Here is a 22,868-nt window from a genome sequence, read left to right on the forward strand (position 1 = left end):
GGAGTGTTTAAAGGGTTCTCTGAATGAATGCCTGTGTGTTTGTTTGTTCTCTCTCTCTAATGAATGGACAGTTGATTCCTCAGTTCATTGAGATGGGTTAATTCAGCTCACTTGGACTTGTTGAGGCTGGCCTCGGCTGCAGCCGCCTGCAGTAGCTGGGTTGACTTGCTGATTGGGACCCCAAACACAGCACTGTGGGTGACGTCACTCAGGATGCGTCTGTGACTGCCTCGGGGGGGCATCTTTGGGGAGGAGGGGGGTGTCAGGGTGCCAACCTTGTGGAGCCCACGTCCAGGAGCCAGATGCTGGGAGAAGAGAGCGAGAGAAAGGGTTTAATATGGAGATAAGAAAAATATCACACCAAATATCAATATCAGTGAGAGAAGGAAGAAAATTACAGGCTGATTCAAGTTGATTAGCTATTCTATTGGTTAGTGAAAAGACATGGTTAATTAGTGGAAAAATACCAAAGGATGGTATTCAGGATGTTATTGATTCATATTGGATTTAGAACAACACATTCTAAAGGAGACAGAACTGAGTGTTGACAGGTTCCAGTGACAGACGTTTCATGACAACTTTAAACATTATAACTACAGTGAAAGGAAAAGCAGCTAGACAGCTTCTGAATCCTATTTGATCACTATGCAAAGATCACTATGCAAAGCATTAAATGGCTGTCTTCAGTGTTAGGTGATTAGCTAGATTCTAAGGCCCCAGACAGAGAGTCAGGGCCTGTCCTACAGACCAGCAGGCTGCCAGAGGAGAGGGGCCTGTTAGCCCTCCCTGTCCCACAAGGCAGCAGGCTGCCAGAGGGGAGGGGCATGTTAGCCCTCCCTGTCCTACAGACCAGCAGGCTGCCAGAGGGGAGGGGCCTGTTATCCCTCCCTGTCCCACAAGGCAGCAGGCTGCCAGAAGGGAGGGGCCTGTTAGCCTTCCCTGTCCCACAAGGCAGCAGACTGCCAGAGGGGAGGGGGGTTACTGTGGGCTCAGAGTCAGTCAAGTGCATGTCCTGTGGCTGCTGAGGGGGTGCTGCTGATTGGGGGGAGGGGGGAGGTCTGCCGCAGGGCCAGCTGGCTGCTTTTGCAGGGGAGCAACTGCAGCCACAGGATTAGCTTTGGGCTGCACAGCCACAGAGCCCTGGAAGATCGGCATGGGAGGCATAGTATTCTGTTCTGTGTTTTTCATGAAAGTTGTCATTTTTGCAGTTGGATTTTTGTTAAACATGACATGTCAGTGTATTTTAATGAACAGATTAGATGGGAGTTCCTGGAAAGTCAATAAAGTTATTCAGTTGGATTCAATTTCATTCAAAACCACAAGGTCATTTAGAGGTCCTGCTAAATGTGCACTCCATAGAAATATCATAAGTTAGAAGGCAATAAACGGATTCATAAAAAACAAATGACTTAATATTATTGGCAAATGGTAAAAAGATACTCTGATATGTTAAGAAGCCCAAACACAAAGTAATATGCCCACCTGGTTGGTCTGCTGCTGTGGGCTGAAGAAGGCTGCAGCCTGCTGCTTCATGAAGAGACCCTGCTGATGCTGGGGCGTGGCAATGGGCTGCGAAGGGGCCTGAGCCAGTGGGGGTGTGGCCTGCTGGACTAATTGGACAGCAACTGCAGGCTGGGCGGTGCCTAAAACACCTGTAGTACAGGGGAAACGATGCTCGTCTTGTAAGGGTGACATAACAATTGACTAAAGCAGACAAGCTTGCAGCTACTATCTGTCTCTATACAAGCAGATAGACAGAAGGGCTCAGAGAGACTACAGGGGCTCACATTAATAGACTATTAAAGCCTTGTCCGGACGGACAAATTGAACCACTGGGATTACAAGGCCATGTTATGTCAGCCAAACACTTGGAACAGTTCAATACATCAAGCTCAATACAGGATGTCTATCTTGGTGAGTGTTTTGTTACAGGATAAGAGACTTCCTCTGCTAGCAGGCCTCACCTCTCTGCTCACCACATCATCAGGTCGTTGTGGTTCAAGCTGTGACTGAGAAACAAAGCAGGTACAGAGGGTAGTTAATGCGTACCTATGGGCTGGGGCCCTCCTGCAGCCATGTTGGGTCTCTTGCGTGGGGTGAGGGCCGGCTGGATGGGCAGGATGCCTATGGACTGGGCCCCTCCAGCTTTGGGGCGTGAACGGGGCGTGATGGACGTCTCCATTGTGGGGACAGGATCTGAGAGCCTGGGAGGGGAGAGGAAGGGCAGGCCAGATTATCCTTTGCCGGAGCTTTACATCTGTAACTATAAAAAAGCCCCGTTTCTCAAGCCCCTCACTTACCTGGCTTTGGATTGACTCTTTTTGGCCACAGCGTCACTGGCTCTGATTGGTTCAGGGAGTTTTGTAGGAATAGGAGAGTTCTGTGAAAGTGAAAAGAGTTTCAGTAGTATGCTTATATATGCTACTCAATTTTAATCAATCAGCTTCACTCCGATTTCTAGTGTAATGGTTTTCCTTTATCATTATAACTTCTGCATGACATGACTGCAGCAATGTCATGATCAGTTAAAGATTCCATGAATCGGCCTTGAATGTCCACTGGGAATGACGTCTGAAATGTGCTGTGTCAGATGATTTGAGTGCTGACATTGCTCCTTCAATGCAAAGCAAAGGGGCCTGGGAGATGGAGGGCAGCCAACTGGCAACAACCACAAAGCTCCTTGTTCCCCCATCCTAGACTTATTTTCCCTAGACTTATGTTGCTTTCCAAAAAGATTAGACATGAATAAAACTTTAGTAAAATGTGGAAGCTTATTACATTTGAAATGAAATAACATTACATCTGGCATTTTGGAGGGCAAGGTAACAATTCAAATAAAGTTAAAAGTTCCTCTCCATTTTCGCTCTTTGAATTATTTGGTTGTAACCTTCGTCTCCGGGGAGATGTTCTAGTCCTGTTGTCGTTACTGAGGGTGAGGTGACTTACATGTACGTTCCGGATGGGGCATTCTATCCCGGCCAGCCTGAAGGAGAAGTGGGACACTTGGTAGATATCTGGTCTCAGCTCTGGGTCAGGCTCTAGCATGTATCCTGATGAATGGAAGAAAACGTGGTTGTAATTATGATACTGACACAGTGCATTCGAAAAATATTCAGACCCTTTGACTTTTACACATTTGATTACGTTACAGCCTTGATTAATTGATTAAATAACACCCCCAAATCTACTCACAATAACCAATAATGACAAAGCAAAAACAGATTTTTAGAGAAATGTGCACATTTATTAAATATAAAAACAGAAATAGTTTATTTACATTAGTTTTCAGACCCTTTGCCAAGTGACGCGAAATTGAGCTTAGGTGCATCTTGTTTCCATTGATCATCCTTAAGATGTTTCTACAACGTGATTGGAGTCCACATGTAGTAACTTCAATTGGTTCGACATGATTTGGAAAGGCACACACCTGTCAAAATAAAGGTCCCACAGTTGTCAGTGCATGTCAAAGCAAAAACCAAGCCATGAGTTCCGAGACAGGATTGTATCGAGGCACAGATCTGGGGAAGGGTACCAAAACATTTCTGCAGCATTGAAGCTCCCCAAGAACACAGTGGCCTCCATCATCCTTAAATTGAAGATGTTTGGAACCACCAAGACTCTTCATAGAGCTGGCCGCCCGGCCAATCTCAGCAATCGGAGGAGAAGGGCCTTGGTCAGGAAGGTGACCAAGAACCCAATGGTCACTCTGACAGAGCTCCTCCTTGGAGATGGGAGAACCTTCCAGAAGGACAACCATCGCTGCAGCACTCCACCAATCAAGCCTTTATGGTAGAGTGGCCAGACAGAAGCAGCCACTCAGTACAAGGCACATTACATCCCGCTTAAAGTTTGCCAAAAGGCACCTAAAGGACTCTCAGACCATGAGAAACAAGATTCTCTGGTCTGATGAAACAAAGAATGAACACTTTGGCCTGAATGCAAAGCGTCACATCTGGAAGAAACCTGGCACCATCCCTACGGTGAAGTATGGTGGTGGCAACATACTGACTGGGAGACTAGTCAGAATCGAGGGAAAGATGAAAGGAGCAAAGTACAGAGGACCTCAGGACCTCAGACTGGGGCGAAGATTCACCTCCAACAGGACAACGACCCTAAGCACACAGTCAAGACAACGCAGGAGTGGCTTTGGGACAAGTCTCTGAATGTCCTTGAGTGGCCCAGCCAGAGCCCGGACTTGAACCCAATCTAACATCTATTGAGAGACCTGAAAATAGCTGTGCAGCGACGCTCCCCATCCAACCTGACAAAGCTTCAGAGAATCTGCTGAGAATAATGAGAGAAACTCCCAAATACAGGTGTGCCGGGCTTGTAGCGTCATACCCAAGAAGTCTTGAGGCTGTAATCGCTGCCAAAGGTGATTCAACAAAGTACTGAGTAAAGGTCTGAATACTTATGTAAATGTGACATTTCAGGTTATTTTATTTTGAATAAATTAGCAAAGATGTCTCAAAATGTGTTTTTGCTTCGTCATTATGGGCTAGTGTGTAGATTGACGAGGGGAGAAAAACTATAACGACAAAACATGAAAAAAGTCAGGGGGTCTGAATACTTTCTGAATGCACTGCATATTTCTCTAAAGGACTTGCACTGTGTAATCGAGAAGGGGCACAGAGAGAAAGACAGAGCCAGAAAGACAACTCTCTTACATACAAATGCATGGACCAGTCAGTAGGAGTTGACAGGGAGGATGGCTACTCACTGATGAGGCAGTGCATGTCCGGGGAATAGCGGGAGTTGTCTGGTATAGTGAAGCTGCCGTCACAGATGGCCACCTGGCTCTCCCCAAATGGCAGGGTGAAGTAGCACAGTTTATACAGTAGGCAGCCCATAGCCTGTAGAGACAGCACAGTGGACATCAGCACACCTTGTTTTACCTCAAAAATCTTGCAACCCAGCAAGTCAGTTACACTGTACATAACTCTGGTGGAGAGAAACCAGTCATAATCTCCAATATCGATTCAGCAGTATGCCAACTCACCCAGATGTCTGCCTTTGTAGTGATGACCATGCCATTGTAAAGGTTGATCATCTCTGGGGCTCTGTATGACAGAGTAGTGTACCTTAAGACGGGAAGGGAACACACTCATTTACGAAAGGACTTGAAAGGGCACAGTAAATCCACAACATCCCAACCTGTTGTACTTGTTGGTTCACTAGACTAAAACTATCAAACCACACCCATGAGTTCAGTGTTCTAGCTGAGGTGAAGCTCTTCAGAATCACTCACTTCTTGATTTCCTCCTCCACCAGTGGAACGCCCTCTGTCTGAGGGTCCTGGAAGCGGTTGGTGGCGCTACCAAAGTCACACAGCACGTAGTGTCCCCGGTCATGGAGCAGGATATTCTCCACCTGCAGAGGAGATCGACACACAGATGACTCCTGAGACAGGTGACTCCTGAGACAGGGGACTCCTGAGACAGGGGACTCCTGAGACAGGTGACTCCTGAGACAGGTGACTCCTGAGACAGGTGACTCCTGAGACAGGTGACTCCTGAGACAGGTGACTCCTGAGACAGGGGACTCCTGAGACAGGGGACTCCTGAGACAGGGGACTCCTGAGACAGGTGACTCCTGAGACAGGGGACTCCTGAGACAGGGGACTCCTGAGACAGGGGACTCCTGAGACAGGTGACTCCTGAGACAGGTGACTCCTGAGACAGGGGACTCCTGAGACAGGGGACTCCTGAGACAGGGGACTCCTGAGACAGGGGACTCCTGAGACAGGTGACTCCTGAGACAGGTGACTCCTGAGACAGGTGACTCCTGAGACAGGTGACTCCTGAGACAGGTGACTCCTGAGACAGGTGACTCCTGAGACAGGGGACTCCTGAGACAGGGGACTCCTGAGACAGGGGACTCCTGAGACAGGTGACTCCTGAGACAGGTGACTCCTGAGACAGGTGACTCCTGAGACAGGGGACTCCTGAGACAGGTGACTCCTGAGTTGCTCTTTGAATGGTGTGTAACATATTTATACACTTCATGGTTCACTTCTCATGCTGCAACACACATTTGCAGCTTGGACATGTATTAAAGACAAACAGATAGAGGACAAGTGTGAGTAGGGTGTCGACTCTGAGGGTGTGTGTGTGTGTGTGTGAAGACAAGTGCTCGTGCCTTGAGATCTCGATGGATGATTGGCGTCTTGCACTGGTGGAGGCGGGCCACAGCCTCGCAGGTGTCACAGAAGATCTGCAGCACTTCTGCCTCAGTGAAGCCTGTTTGCAAACGCTGGTTCATCAGGTTCACCACCTGACCGCCTGTAACAAACCAGGGAGGGCTTACAATGGGTTTGGAAACTAAGTAGATACGCTCCTGTAATGGTATGATGTTTGTACACGAATGAAACTACGAAAGTGATTGATAAGGAAAGAGGGGCAGAATTACCACGACAGAAGTCCATGAGGATGAGGACCTCCCAGACATCTCCTGATCCCACTGCAGTTATACTGGAGTCCAGGAACCCCACAATGTTCCTGTGGCCCACAAGGTCCCTCTGCACATGCACACACACAATTGGTTAATATTACAAAGAATATAAAGAACCTCATAGGTCTCTGGTTTGCTTTCAAGTTCCAAACAGGCTGCCATAACAATGGTGATCTTTGTTTGTTTTTTGGATTGCCCAAGTGTATTCTGCTTCTGCTTGCTGACTATGAGGATCTGCCAAAAGGCTGGAAGTAATAGGGTTGTTCCACAAAATGGGTGCCTTTTGGACATGCAAATGTTTAGGAAATTCACTTTAAAATATATCTTCTTTCAACATTTCAGTTGCATGGAGGATATGTTGAGTTTACGGAAAAACAGATTGTCCAGTCTCGGGTATTAAAATCCTATAAACTAAGAGCATTTTATCTGCAGTTGTACCACACTGTCAAAACGGTTACGGACACTTATGTAACCACAACTATTATTTAAAAGCATGTTTGAGATGAATCACAAATGTTCTCATTGATCAAGTATCCCTTGTACAAATAAACTCCCATATAATATCAAATGGATAAAGTTACCGTTGGGCCTCTAACAGGGTTGACAATAACACAGTTTAGGTTTAAGATCGGCCATTACTCCTCATGTGGTGAAGAGAATGGGACCACATGGTGTTCATAAAATTAGGAATTATACACAAGACTTACTTCCTTTTCCACCATGCTGTTCATGGTGGAAAAGGCCGCAAACAATGTCACCTGCTGTGAGTCAAATAATGGTCCATTATTTTAAAGGAATAAATTGTTTGCATAACAGGGTTGGCCTTAAAATGAGGGACATACGTAAATGTATCACCAATCACATTAATAGCAATAATAACCTACAGAAATGACTGTCAAAGCAGCAAAAATAAATAGGCCTTTACAATGGTGAAACATGGAGACATTTTGGGATTAAGTGAGTTGAAATCTTCCTAGAAGTGACAGTGTTGATGGAGGGACATGTCAAAATGCTGAATTTTGGCACTTTAGCAAGCCATTATTCATTAAAAAAAAAATCTGATGTATTGAATTCTTCATGTGGTCTATATTATAGTGCACTTCATTTAATATGACAGGCTTTTTAAAAAATAAATATTGGTGCATAATGTGTACTTAAAAGATCAAAGGGAGGCAAAAGGCACCCAATTTCGTGGAACGACCCAATAACGACAGCCATCCTGTACCAATTACGCCCCCCCAGGGTGTAGCTGCAGGGGCTGGTTATCTTACAGCATGGCCTCCAGTTAGGGAACTGAGGCCCAAGGGGTTGGGGGAGTTTATCTGCATGACGTCCAAATCAACATATTCAGCAGCAGGCTCTAATGAAGTGAAGAATGTATGACTCAGTTACTACCCACCCTTCCGCTCCCCCCCACACACACACACACACACACACACACATACATACATACATACATACATACATACATACATACATACATACATACATACATACATATGTTTAAGTTAGTCTTGTCAACCCTTCCATAGTCAGCAACTCATTCCCATATCACCTTTTCCAGAATAGAAACACAATCCTATTCTTTAAATTTGTGTCATTTTATCTATGTGGTTCTACATCAGCTTCACTACAGCAGTGGCACAGTGATTTGCCCCCTTTGTGAAGTCCATTTGTCTGAGAAAGCCTGTGCATTATAAGGTAGACTGGGTGACAGACTGAGCAGAACTCCAGCCCAGAACCGGTTCTCACCATGATCTGGATCTCTAGCTTGCAGATATGCAAGTCGTGCTCGTTGTTGACGTACATTCTCTTCAGGGCACAGCGGACCCCCTGGTGGGTCCGCACCAGGAACACAATGGCAAAGCCTCCTAGAGAGAGAAAGATTTCAGCATTGACCTGTGACTGAGTGGCTCAGGTCCCCACTGAGGCCAGCGGCCTTGTCAGCTAACCTGACAGCAAGAGAATACAATAAACACAACAAGAGACCAGCTTAATATGGAGCGACAAAAATGTGTTTCGTGACACTGGTTTCCCCTCAAGCCAAACGGCTAAATGACGTGCTTTGCTTCGACAAATATCAGTAACAGTGACTGAATTAGCCCTGAGTCATGGTCAGTCAGTCTGGATGAGTCAAAGCTGCTGATACTGTGGAGTGGCTGACTGTGTGCAGAACAGAGCAGGCCTCCTTCAGTCTGTCCATTACCTCATCCTGATAGCAGCACACCACACAACCCTGGCAACGTTTGTCCTCTCTGTCATATAAACACACCCTGTATGACCCCAGATCAACAGTGGCAGAGCTAGCTGGGAAGAAATGCTGTGAAATCTGTGTTAAGTCAGAGGGGTGGATGAAGCTGTGGTAAAAGAAGGCTCAACATAGCATTGGTGAGTCAGCAGTAGAGATGAGAATCAGAGGAAAACTGCAGGTAGTGTAGCAGCCGCACTGTGACTGGAGAAGGTGGAGTGTGAGTCCATCATCCGACTATTAGAGGCACATTGTGCTGACACATTGGGTAGCCGGCACGGCTCCAAAACAGCCCTTTTGTCTGGGCCTCTCCATTTCTCTCCCTCTTGCCTGCTAATTCAGACATATGGAGACACAAAAAACCATGAGTGATTGTGTGGCTGGCTGTGCACACTATTTGTTTCTGGTGACCCAGGAGGCAGTGCTGGCTTGCTGTGATCCATGAGTGATACAACACTGGTTTCTTTCATGTACACACCATTCACACAGTGAGAGGGCTGGCTCTGCCTACATAAAGAATAACACCAAAGGGCAGGGTTCAGCAGAAGCACTGTCTGGAACCAAACACACTGAGCATGTATTTTAGCTAGAATTATCTCACATTGTTCAAAGAGAAAAAAACAGTTGTGTATTATGTTGGTGATGCAGATAGTGTTTTGAAGGACTGGTGGCTCTACAGTGTTATTGCAGCACAGCGCTGTAAGATGTGGGTAGTATTTGTGTCTGATTACAGGCCAGTAGAAGGGGTTGGTTGAATGCTCTGCTGGGCTGCTGCACTAGGCTCTGCACCTCCCGGGCTGGCCTGCATCTGGCTGGCACACAGCCTCCACTGGCTGAGCTGGAGGGTTCTGATCAAAGCAGAAGCAGATATGGGCCAGGATCAAGTTTCACTAATCGGAATGAGAAATTCACATTCTATTAGTAGTTCTCAAATCAAATTTGATTTATGCCGAATATACCGTGACTCTTATTTTTCTTAAAACTGCATTGCTGGTTAAGAAACAATATGTACAAAATAAAAGAGTAACAAAATAACGAGGCTGTATACAAGGGGTACCACCGGGTCAATGTGCAGGGGTACAGGTTAGTTGGGGTAATATGTACGTTCATTTTAAATCAATTTCACCTTTATTTAACCAGGTAGGCCAGTTAAGAACAAGTTCTCATTTTCAACTGCGACCTGGCCAAGATAAAGCAAAGCAGTCCGACACATACAACACAGAGTTACACATGGAATAAACAAACATACAATAATACAATAGAAACATCTATATACAGCATATGCAAATGAGGTAGGATAAGAGAGGTAAGGCAATAAATAGGCCATGGTGGCGAAGTAATTACAATAAAGCAATTAAACACTGGAATGGTAGGATGTGCAGAAGATGAATGTGCAAGTACAGATACTGGGGTGCAAAGGAGCAAGATAAATAAATACAGTATGGGGATGAGGTAGATTGGATGGGCTATTTACAGATGAGCTATGTACAGGTGCAGTGATCTGTGAGCTGCTCTGACAGCTGGTGCTTTAAGCTAGTAAGGGAGGTAAATGTCTCCAGCTTCAGAGAATTTTGCAGTTCGTTCCAGTCATTGGCAGCAGAGAACTGGAAGGAAAGGTGGCCAAAGGAAGTGTTGGCTTTGGGGATGACCAGTGAAATATACTTGCTGGAGCGCGTTCTAGGGGTGGGTGCTGCTATGGTGACCAGAGATAAGGCGGGGCTTTACCTAGCAAAGACTTATAGATGACCTGGAGCCAGTGGGTTTGGCAACGAATATGTAGTGAGGGCCAGCCAACGAGAGCATACAGGTCGCAGTGGTGGAGAGTATATGGGGCTTTGGTGACAAATGGATGGCACTCTGGTAGACTACATCCAATTTTGCTGAGTAGAGTGTTGGAGGCTATTTGCCGGGTCAAGGATCGGTAGGATAGTCAGTTTTACGAGGGTATGTTTAGCAGCACGAGTTAAGGCAGCTTTGTTGAAGAAATAGGATGCCGATTCCAGATTTAATTTTGGATTGGAGATGGTTAATGGGAGTCTGGAAAGAGAGTTTGTGTCTAACCAGACACCTAGGTATTTGTAGATGTCCACATATTCTAAGTCAGAACCATCCAGAGTAGTGATGCTAGTCGGGCGGGAGGATGCGGGCAGCAATCAGTTGAAGAGCATGCACTTAGTTTTACTAGCATTTTGAAGTAGCTGGAGGCCACAGAAGGAATGTCGTATGGCATTGAAGCTTGTTTGGAGGTTTGTTAGCACAGTGTCCAAAGAAGGGCCAGATGTATACATTATGGTGTCGTCTGCGTAGAGGTGGATCAGAGAATCACCAGCAGCAAGAGCGACATCATTGATATATACAGAGAAAAGAGTCGTCCCGAGAATTGAACCCTGTGGCACCCACATAGAGACTGCCAGAGGTCCGGACAACAGGCCCTCCGATTTGACACACTGAACTCTGTCTGAGAAGTAGCTGGTGAACAGTCATTTGAGAAGCCAAGTCGAAAGCATTGGCCAAGTCGATGAGGACGGTTGCACAATACTATCTTTTATCAATGGCGGTTAAGATATTGTATAGGACCTTGAGTGTGACTGAGGTACACCCATGACAAGCTCAGAAACCAGATTGCATAGTGGAGAAGGTACGGTGGGATTCAAAATGGTCGGTGATCTACATGTAGGTCCAGGTAAAGTGAATAATAAACAGCGAGTAGCAGCAGTCGGGGGGGGGGGGGGGGGGTCAATGCGAATAGTCTGGGTAGCCATTTGATTAGCTGTTCAGCGGCTTTATGGCTTGGGAGTAGCTTTTGTTTAGGAGCCTTTTGGACCAAGACTTGGCGCTCTGGTACCGCGCGCCGTGCGGTAGCAGAGAAAACACTAACACTAGGGTGGCTGGAGGCTTTGGCAATTTTTTGGGCCTTCCTCTGACACAGCCAGGTATAGAGGTCCTGGGTGGCAGGAAGCTTGGCCCCAGTGATGTACTGGGCCATACACACTACCCTCTGTAGCAGTTACCATGCTCTCGATGGTGCAGCTGTATAACTTTGAGGGTCTGGAGGACCCATGCCAAATCTTCTCAGTCTCCTGAGTGGGAATAGTCATTGGCGTGCCCTATTCACGACTGTCTTGGTGTGTATGGACCATGGACCATTGTTGGTGATGTGGACACCAAGGAACTTGAAGCTCCACTACAACCCTGTTGATGAGAATGTGGGCGTGCTCGGCCCTCCTTTTCCTGTAGTCCACAATCACCTCCTTTGTCTTGATCACGTTGAGGGAGAAGTTGTTGTCCTGGCACCACACTTCCACACTTTGACCTCCTCCCTATAGGCTGTCTCATCGTTGTCGGTGATCAGGCATACCACAGTTGTAGTGTCGGCACACTTAATGGTATTGGAGTCGTGCTTGGCCAAGCAGTCATGGAACAGGGAGTACAGGAGGGGACTAAGCAGACACACACACAAGGGGCACCCGTGTTATGGATGAGCGTGGCAGATGTGTTTTGTCCTACCCTTACTACCTGGGGGTGGCCAGTCAGGAAGTCCAGGATCCAATTGCAGAGGGAGGTGTTTAGTCCCAGGGTCCTTAGCTAAATGATGAGCTTTGTGGGCACGATGGTGTTGAACGCTGAGCTAAAGTCAATGAACAGCATTCTCCCATAGGTGTTCCTTTTGTCCAGGTAGGAAAGGGCAGTGTGGAGTAGGATTGATATTGTGTCATCTGTGGATCTGTTGTGGCAGTATGCAAATTGGAGTGTAAATGTATTTGGCTAAGGTGTATGTAAACTTCCGACTTCAACTGTGCGTACGGTCACTGTGTGGACAACGTCATAAATGCAGTTATTGATGAAGCCAGTGACTGATGTGGTATACTCCTCAATGCCATCGGATGAGTCCTGGAACATATTCCAGTCTGTGGTAGCAAAACAGTCCTGTAGCTTAACATCTGCACCATCTGATCACTTCCGTATTGAGCGAGTCACTGGTACTTCCTGCTTTAGTGTTTGCTTGTAAGCAGGAATCAAAAGGAAAGCATTATGGTCAGATTTGCCAAATGGAGGGCGAGGGAGAGCTTTGTATGCATCTCTGTGTGTGGAGTAAAGGTAGTGTAGAGTTTTTTTTCCATCTTGTTGTTAGAAATTAGGTAAAACGGATTCAAGTGTCCCTGCATTAAAGTCCCCAGCCACTCGGAACACCACCTCTGGATGAGCATTTTCTTGTTTGCTTATGGCTTTATACAGCTCGTTGAGCGTGGTCTTAGGGCCAGCATTGGTTTGTGGTGGTAAATAGACAGCTACGAATAATATAGATGAGAGCTCTCTTGGTAGATAATGTGGTCCACAGCTTATCATTAAATACTTTACTTCAGGTGAGCAAAACCTTGAGACTTCCTTAATATTGATTTTGCACACCAGCTGTTATTGGCAAATAGACAGACTGCAACCCCTTGTCTTACCAGAGGCAGCTGTTCTGTCTTGCCAATGCACGGAAAAACCAGCCAACTGTATATTATCCATGTCGTCGTTCAGCTACGATTCGTGATACATAAGACGTTACAGTTAAATGTCCCATTGGTAGGATAGTCTTGAACGGAGCTAACCCAGTTTATTCTCCAATGATTGCACATTGGCCAATAGGACGGATGGTAGAGGCGGGTTACCCACTTGCCGACAAATTCTCACAAGGCACCCAGTCCTGCATCCGAGTCTTCTCTTTAGCCGAATGACGGGGATTTGGGCCTGGTCGGGTGTCGGGATTAATTCATTCGCGTCCGACTCGTTAAAAGAAAAAACATCTTTGTGCAGTTCGAGGTGAGGAATCGCTGTTCTGATATACAGAAGCTAATTTCAGTCATAAGAGACAGTGGCAGAAACATGTACAAAATAAGTTACAAATAATGCAGAAAAAACCCACACAAAATAGCACAATTGGTTAGGAGCCCGCAAAACGGCAGACATCTCATCCGTTGAGTCCCATCTTCTGCATCCCACACACAAGCACCATAAACACTTCACAGTGGCTCCTCACCCTGCACCATACAACAGGCTTGTCTGTACTCAAGAATTTTGTAGATTATTCTTTAAAAAAGGGGCCTTCATGCTCTGGGCAGAATACAAACTGGGAGATAGCCATCTCCCAGTTTGTATTCTGCCCAGAGCATGAAGGCTCTTTTTTAAAGAATAATCTACAAAATTCATGAGTACAGACAAGCCTGTTGTGAATGTGAATGTATGTGAATGCAGAGCACCTGCAGTCTGTAAAACAAGCAAGGTCCAAATCAAGCCTTTGAGAGCATTTTATTGGACAACTGCTTCCTTGTTTATTTCTACTGCTAGCACAGCAAAAGCATTTCAACCCTGCAGAAAGTCTCTGGCCATGTACACAATCTGGCTTGCCTGCTACTAAATTAAACAGCAGTGTGTAGTACACATACTATTTAGCAGTTATTGCTTCATATGAAGTGGAAAGGATCGTTTGTAGCCCCACCCAGTGACATTTCATGTTGTTTTGGGCTAACATTAGCCAAGTACCTAGCATTTGGAATGAAGTATTTTGAGTAATCTTGAGTGTACCATAGGCATGTATGAACTGAAGAGTCACCTGAAGCTTGAGAGGAATGGGAGATGCAGTGGAGGAATGCAATGCTGAAGCAGGGGGCTCATAAATGAGGATGACTGGCTACTACTATGAACTGTGTGTGGTGAGCTTACTGGCGCCCAGAGCTAATGAGGCACCACCCAAGTGGGTGCCATACATTGTGAAGGAGAAGTCCAGTAGCCCTCTACAAGATCATTACCAGACTCAATCTTCATCAACCATCTCCCTAATAACCTTCCTCTGATCAAGCCAGGAACTGTCCCTCTCCATCGTTGGAGGATGCATGCACTCAGACTTGGCCTCTATCGGTTGAACTAGTCAACTATAGCTCTGCTACTCATGATGTATTGCTTGTTTGCTTTTGAAATTATGAAAAGTGCTATTGACATGTAATCAATTATTATATCAAAAGATGGCTTATTTAGTTTAGTAGAGCAAAAAGCTCTGACGAAGGCCAAGAGGCCAACATGTAAGATTCAATACAAAAGTGATACTAGCAAGAGCAGTGTGCGGGTTTCTTTTTTGTTTCCACTTATAAACTGTGTGGTTCGATCTCTGAATGCTGATTGGCTGACAGCTGTGGTATATCAGACCGTATACCACGGGTATGACAAAACATGTATTTTTACTGCTCCAATTAAGTTGGTAACCAGTTTATAATAGCAATAAGGCACTTTGGGGGTTTGTGGTATATGGCACTCCGCATTGCGTTGTCCCTTAGCCGTGGTATATTGGTCATATACCACACCCCCCTCTGGCTTTATTGCTTAACCATGCACCTGCAACAAGATACCTCAGACGTGCGAGCTAATTTTTTTATGTTGAAATGTTGAAAGTAAAACACCAACAGTAGATGTACTGGTATCAATTTTTATTTATTTATTACAAATAAACACTTTTTGATGAGAAAACTGAAATCCACTTTGGGTTTTACAAAAGGACTTCACCAAAAACAGTAGAAAATGAATTAATGTAAAGGATACTTCTGGATGTTGGCAATGAGGCCCTTTATCTACTTCCTCAGAGTCAGATGAACTTATGGATACCATTTTTGTGTCTCTGTGTCTAGTATGAAGGACGTTAAACTAACATTAGCACAATGACTAATTATATGGGTATCTACTAGCATGCTAGCAGATCACACAATGACTGGGAGTCTATGGCTGATGCTCGTTAACACAACTTTGAGTCCTGCTAAAGCATGTAGCTAGCTTTACTAAAGGCATGGCAGGCAGAAGATCTGTTTTCAAAGAAGTAACGTTACAATTAAAATAGTTGTGATCATTTTAACCTCTCTGGGATAGGCGGGATGCTTGTGTCCCACCTGGCCAAAAGCCAGGGAAAATGCAGAGCGCCAAATTAAAATAAATTACTATAAAAATCTAACTTTCATTAAATCACACATGTAAGATACCAAATTAAAGCTACACTCGTTGTGAATCCAGCCGACATGTCAGATTTCAAAAAGGCTTTTCGGCTAAAGCAAACGATGCTATTATCTGAGGATAGCACAACAGTAAACAATGAGAGTAGCATATTTCAACCATGCAGGCGCGACAAAACGCAGAAATAAACTATAATTCATGCCTTACCTTTGACAAGCTTATTTTGTTGGCACTCCAATATGTTCCATAAACATCACAAATGGTCCTTTTGTTTGATTAATTCCGTCGATATATATCCAAAATGTCCATTTATTTGGCACGTTTGATCCAGAAAAACACTGGTTCCAACTTGACCAACGTCACTACAAAATATCTCAAAAGTTACCTGTAAACTTTGCCAAAACATTTCAAACTACTTTTGTCATACAACTTTAGGTATTTTTAAACGTAAATAATCAATAAAATTGAAGACGGGATGATCCGTGTTCAATACAAAAAGAAAACAAACTGACGCTACTTTTCTGGTCACGCGCCTCTCTCATTCAGTCCACTTCAAGTGACTCTCATTCAAGATGGCCGTAATCTTTATTACACAAAGGAAAAACCCCAACCAATTTCTAAAGACTGGTGACATCCAGTGGAAGCGGTAGGAACTGCAAGCAAGTCCCTTAGAAATCTGGTTTCCCAATGAATATTAGTTGAAAAGACAGTGACCTCAAAAAAGAAAATCTGAATGGTTTGTCCTCAGGGTTTTGCCTGCTACATACGTTCTGTTATACTCACAGACATGATTCAAACAGTTTTAGAAACTTCAGAGTGTTTTCTATCCAAACCTACTAATAATATGAATTTCTTATATTCTGGGGATGTGTAGCAGGCAGTTCAATTTGGGCATGCTATTCATCAAAAAGTGAAAATGCTGCCTCTATGGCTGATGCTCGTTAACGCAACTTTGAGTCCTGCTAAAGCATGTAGCTAGCTTTACTAAAGGCATGGCAGGCAGCAGATCTGTTTCCAAAGTAGTATCGTTACAATGAAAATAGTTGTGATCATTTTAATGAGAAAAAAAGTGACTTCCATTTGAAGACCACCGCAGAAGCTTCACTATTTACTGTCTTGCAAGTTGTTTACTCAAAGAGATCTAGCTATCAAAACAAATACATTTTAAATTCCTGAAAAGTGTGCAGCGAATTCTACTAGATGAAAAGCCGAAATGAGAACATCCTGGCATTTAAACCATAATAGATTTTTTAAAAACACATACGATAACACTTCCTATTTTCACATACTCAAACAGCGTACTATTTAGGACGCAAGTATGGGCATTCAGACACAGGCCTCCATCTTTATTACTCACTCGGACAGACACACAGTCAGTCCTACTAGAGGAGGCTGCTGCAGCTGCTCAGAGAGGCCTGTGGGTAGCCAGCCCCATGCTCTCCCAGGCCAGAATGCCATGTGTTGTTGCTTGCGCTGAGCCATGCCCTGGGCTGAGTCATCCAGCTCGCGTCTCATCACTAAGCCAAGGACAGCTCCCTCCACGTGATCAGTCTGTTTGATCATCTGATGCTTTCCACCACAGCCTTCAGTTCGGTAGGTGCTGCTGCTGTCCAATGAGGCTTCGAGGGAATATTACGTACACTCAGCAGAATGGTATTCTACATACATACACATGATATTGGTAAATGTATGACCCATGGGTCAGGCTAAAATCAACTCCCTTACGTATTTTCTATTCATCATACCCGCACCATAATACTTAGTCCTATGGTGATTAATTAAGTATTAAATAATGAGGAAAATGGGCTGAAAGAAACCCCATGATGCTTATTTATGATTGACTGCATTGAGAAGTTTTTTTTAAATATGCTGTCTCACATGAACAAGTTCAAACACATTTATGCAAATGTATGCAAAATAGTGTATCCAGCAAAGCTTATTTTGTGCCTGAATCAAATTGAACATCAGAATATACTGCGAGGGCAAGCACACAAACATGTACACACTACAGAGAGAGAGAGTGTGTGTGCGTTCCTGCCACAGCTGATGTTGGGTTTGCCGTGCCAAGCACCTGCTAGTTCGCGCCGTCTAATCTCGGGCGCCTGCGTGAATTTAGAGGGATTAGCAACCTTCTAAAATTACATGCACCAGCACACTGATTTACTGGACTGGACAGGTCAACAACAAGAGCTACAAAATACCCCCCAACACTGATGAGTCAGTATAATACGTTGTTGTCCACTCAACCAAACATACACAAATGAACAATTTTTGAATACAGTTCAGTAAACAAAGGGTCGTCATCACTGAAATGGAGCTTGTGTAACAGCATGTAGCCTACTATAAAATAAAATAAACTACTACATTGTTTACAAACACGCTCACTGAGGAGTATGCGTTACCCTGCATCCTGCATTGAGCAGACAATTCTACTGGCAAAGTCTTGTCTCCAGTAGGCATTAATATTAAACCAGCTTGCACCAGCTGATACTCATCGGTAAATAGAAAAATGAAAGGCAGTCAGATTAAAATTCAAGCCTTGCATTTTCCTAGCATGCCCCAGTGGCTGCATTGTGTGTGTGATGGTGCAGCAGCAGGCAGGCTTCCTCCATGACAATGCCAGTCATATATGGTTGTGTCTACACTTGACACTTACATTACTGGTCAAAAGCTTTAGAACACCTAGTCATTCAAGAGTAGTTCTTAATTTGTACTATTTTCTACATTGTAGAATAATAGTGAAGACATCAAATCTATGAAACAATCCATATGGAATCATGTAGTAACCAAAATAAAATGTTAAAATATAGTTGATATTCTTCAAATAGCCACCCTTTGCCTTGATGAAAGCTTTGTGCACTCTTGGCATTCACTCAACCAGCTTCACCTGGAATGCTATTCCAACAGTCTTGAAAGGAGTTCCCACATATGCTGAGCACTTGTTGGCTGCTTTTCCTTCACTCTGCAGTTCAACTCATCCCAAACCAACTCAATTGGGTTGAGGTTGGGTGATTGTGGAGGCCAGGTCATCTGATGCAGCACTCCATCACTCTCTCCTCATGGAGGAAGCCTGCCGGCTGCTGCACCATCAATGACAAAACTTAAATATATAAAAGAAAATGTTTATTTGTTTAACACTTTTTTGGTTACTACATGAATCCATGTGTTACTTCACAGTTTTGATGTATTCACTATTATTCTACAATGTAGAAAATAGTAAAAATACAGAAAAACCCTTTAATGAGTAGGTGTTAGAAAACTTTTGACCGGTAGTGTACATGCGACTTCTGCGATCAGAATACGAAGATTGTCTAGACATGTCTTTTCAATGCAAACAAAAGTTTGTGGTCAGATTGTGTACAGATCTGGCTTACCACTTCAGGAGGTGGTCAGGGATGCAATGTGTGCAGATTTATCCTCAGCCTGGACACTAATCAGGCTACCGAAAGTGCATACAGTGTGCGATGTCATCAGCACTCCCACAAATTCTTACAAAATTGTTTTTTCTAAAGTTATGCTAAGCCGTTTGCAATCCCTTTAGCGTTGCTTGCTAGCTACAGAGATTTTCTGGCTAGTTAGCTACTGCCATCAGTTGTGTTATTATACTTTTCCTATTCCACTGTTTGTAGAACACATACTGACATTTGAATATAGTGCAGGAAAAGGAAGCTTAGGCCCAAAGAAACACATTTGGGCTTTTTTGGACAGATTTTGAAGAGAGTGAAACCTCTCGCTTTGCCTCTTCCTCTCTGATACTACGCATCCAATACAAGGACCGGACATTTTTTAGTGAGAACTTAATGGAAATGTGCACCAATCGCAAGCCTATCGTCTTAAAGTTCAAAAGGCTATAGCTTATTATTGAACATGCAAATCCTGTAAAAAAGCTGCTAATAAAACATTTTAAACATTTGCCAAAATGCAATTAATGGAAAACACCATTCTAAACAGTGCACCTAATGTGAGCAGTTGTGACAAATATTAAAATCTCTGTTAGAAATTTAGAAAGAGGGGGAATTTAATAGCAACAACTATGATGGGTTGCTAATATGACTAGGATTGTGCCTTTGGCTTTTGGACAACGAAAGAAAGTTGATATGAAAACCAATAGAACAGGAGCTAAATGCTGATTAATGGCATAAAGAAGTCCTTATAAAATAATTGTCTCTACGGACAGATTTTCACAAGGCTACTTTGAAGCAAGGCATGCTTCATTATTTGAAGTAAAGTAAAGCATTCAGGTTTCAAACAATTATACTGCTTGAGGCTCACATTGCAAAGTGGTGGGTGACTCGCAGATAGAGTCAACGGTAGGCAGGCTATAGCCTATACACCCGAATGGGAGGCACACTTTAATTAAGAGTTGAGATTGAGGTATAAAAATAGCTTCTTTTAAATCGTGGCAGGCGATTGCATTTAGAATTGGTGTTTGTTCCACAATGACTGGGATTACAAAAGCAGATTTCACTCCAGTAGCCTACAGGCTTTTGAGGAGCTACTCTTGAGCTGTCTGACAGGTGGTAGGTTATTCTGCTCCTCAAACTACACTCTGTATGCTGTGCATGTGTGATGAATAGAATGCATGAAAACTAACAGAAACACACACATCCCAATTTAAATTCCACAAATTACACTATAGACCGATAAGCATGACCAGTCTAATTAACAGTTAACATGCCTAGTTGCAGCTTTCTGGTTTGCTGAGTGAACATTCCTGCAAATGTGACCAAGCAATACCTCAAAACCATCTGAACAAACAACCTGGTTGAGCAAATCTACAGCCAGAAAATATGATCCCTCAAAAAAACATTCCAACTGTAATTTCTCAAAATGCACCATCTCTAATGGAGAGCAGGAGCGGTTTGAGGAAGTCAGCTCAGCTAGTTCCACCACTGGACCCAGACCGGTAAACCACATCAGCATACAGAAAGCAGCCTGTTCATGCATGGTTTGAGAATATACAGAAAGTTATCAATTTAATGATATACTGAGCTGTTTCACTGTGAATTGACTGTACCATCCAACAACCCCCATGTGTCACTGTCCCCTCTGAACAGCACACTCACTTTCATAGATGAGTAGTCCTAAGCCTGCGGAGGACTGAATGTGAGGATATCCAGGCCAGAGAGATTATTTAATAGTATGTTTTTATTTATCATACTTTAAGTACTCTAATTCCTAATTCTATGATCCAGGCATTTAACCAGGCGTGGTGCGGACCGACAGATGGTGCCCATCTATACCAGTGATGAATAAATCATACTCTGTCCATCCATTATTCAGCAGCAGGCCATCTCAGCTGACAAAATGGCACATTCACTTTGACCATGGTTTATGGATCATCATAGCATTGTCCCTAAAGCAGAGCACCAGCGTGCGGGACAAACATCTGGCTCAGCAGACTAGACAACACAGTGAGGGTGTAGATGTCCCATCAATGGGCTAATACTGTCTAGAGCCCTAAAACTCAACTCTGGACCTCGAAGCCAGTTCCAGTGCATTTAAATTGTTCCCCTCTAAAAATCCGGGACCGATTTAGACCTGAGACACGGCGAGTGCAATTAATTATCAGGTAGAACAGAAAACCAGCAGGCTCCAGGTCTAAGAGTTGGATAACTCTGGTCTAGAGCATAGCTCTGGGGCTATGGTGTGGAGAGCAAAGTAGCCTAATGATGTAAGTCTAGAAGAGTAAACAATGTAGTAGTGCTGAGCTCTTAGTGCTTTTTGAGGTCGGTTCGGTTAGATTATTATGCTGTAACAGGATAAAAACAATTCATAACAGTCTCATGATGGTAGGCCTAGTGACGGCCCATTACTGCTTATCACCTGTTAACCATCATTTATTCACATTAATGTACATAACTGAAATATTGTATTAAAGTAGTTTCATTTGATTACTTTATTATTTAATTCCAAGTCAACTCATCTCTATAGAGCTGCCAATGCTGTCGGACAGAATCACTATTAGTTCTTCAAAGTAAAGAAAGCATACTTTTATGACTGCTGAATATCAACTTTCAATCATGTAGATCATTATTTTCAGGTAGAGATACCCCCCATGAAGCAACTGCTCTCTATCCCTCTCGATGCCATATCCCTTTGTCTCTTTTACATAGCAGGAGTAAAAGCATTGTAGTGTGCGCATTGAGCTTTGTTAAGAATGGCACCGGAGAGAATGGCTGCTGTTTTACAGTCTCCTAACCAATTGTGCTATTGTGTGTGTTTGATTTGAGCTCACAGAAAGAAAGAAAAATTGGAATTCAAATAACTGAACCGACCTCGGTCAATTAGTTGTTTAAAAAAAAAAAACTAGAAAATACCAACATTTCAGTTAATTACTCAACCCTGCAACGTAGACAGCAGCACACCGAGCCAATAGCATCAATCAATAAGATACAGGCTAGTGGTGAATGTAATGTCATGTATACAGCACATTCAGAAAGTAGTCAGACCATTTCACTTTTTCACATTGCAGCCTTATTCTAAAAATGTATTAAACTGTTTTTTTTCCCCTCATCAATCTACACACAATACCCCATAAGGTCAAAGCGAAAATAGGTTTTTTGAAATGTTAGCAAATATATTAAAAATAACAAACAGAACGTTACGTTACATAATTATTTACGTTATTATCAACATTATTTACATAAGTATTGAGAGCCTTTGCTATGAGACTCAAAATTCCATTTCCATTGATCATCCTTGAAATATTTCTACAACGTGATTGGAGTCCACCTGTGGTAAATTCAATTGATTGGACATGATTTGGAAAGGCACACACCTGTCTATATAAAAGGTCCCACAGTTAACAGTGCATTTCAAAGCAAAAACCAAGCCATGAGGTCGAAGGAACTGTCCGTAGAGCTCCGAGACAAGATTGTGTCGAGGCACAGATCTGGGGAAGGGCACCAAAAAAATGTCTGCAGCATTGAAGGTCCCCAAGAACACAGTGGACTCCATTCCTAAATGGAAGAAGTTTGGAACCACCAAGACTCTTCCTAGTGCTGGCCGCCCAGCCAAACTGAGCAATCAGGGGAGAAGGACCTTGGTCAGGGAGGTGATCAAGAACCCGATGGTCACTGACAGAGCTCTAGAGTTCCTCTGTGGAAATGGGAGAATCTTCCAGAAGGACAACCATCTCGGCAGCACTCCACCAATCAGTCCTTAATGGTAGAGTGGCCAGGCGGAAGCC

At 43.9% G+C, this 22,868-nt stretch overlaps 1 protein-coding gene across 31 annotated transcripts in view; it reads right to left on the reverse strand.

Moving 5' to 3' along the window:
- LOC110536022 (AP2-associated protein kinase 1) overlaps positions 1 to 22,868 on the reverse strand; it is a 51,652-nt gene that overhangs the window by 21,889 nt on the left and 6,895 nt on the right. For all 31 annotated transcript variants that reach the window (XR_016484595.1, XR_016484594.1, XM_021621520.3 and 28 more), the window contains exons 2-12: positions 8,203 to 8,321; positions 6,409 to 6,517; positions 6,139 to 6,281; positions 5,249 to 5,370; positions 5,000 to 5,081; positions 4,721 to 4,853; positions 2,947 to 3,050; positions 2,301 to 2,380; positions 2,050 to 2,204; positions 1,483 to 1,652; positions 112 to 305 (exon numbers count right to left, since the gene is read on the reverse strand). Coding sequence is in view for 29 of the 31 variants with exons in the window: in XM_021621520.3 (XP_021477195.3) it covers positions 112 to 305; positions 1,483 to 1,652; positions 2,050 to 2,204; positions 2,301 to 2,380; positions 2,947 to 3,050; positions 4,721 to 4,853; positions 5,000 to 5,081; positions 5,249 to 5,370; positions 6,139 to 6,281; positions 6,409 to 6,517; positions 8,203 to 8,321 (1,411 nt within the window). In the remaining 2 variants the exon portion in view is untranslated. The remainder of the gene's footprint in view (positions 1 to 111; positions 306 to 1,482; positions 1,653 to 2,049; positions 2,205 to 2,300; positions 2,381 to 2,946; positions 3,051 to 4,720; positions 4,854 to 4,999; positions 5,082 to 5,248; positions 5,371 to 6,138; positions 6,282 to 6,408; positions 6,518 to 8,202; positions 8,322 to 22,868) is intronic.

Source organism: Oncorhynchus mykiss, chromosome 11, assembly GCF_057628025.1.
Source record: "Oncorhynchus mykiss isolate SJ-2025 chromosome 11, ASM5762802v1, whole genome shotgun sequence".
In the NCBI taxonomy this organism is placed as follows: Eukaryota; Metazoa; Chordata; class Actinopteri; order Salmoniformes; family Salmonidae; genus Oncorhynchus; species Oncorhynchus mykiss.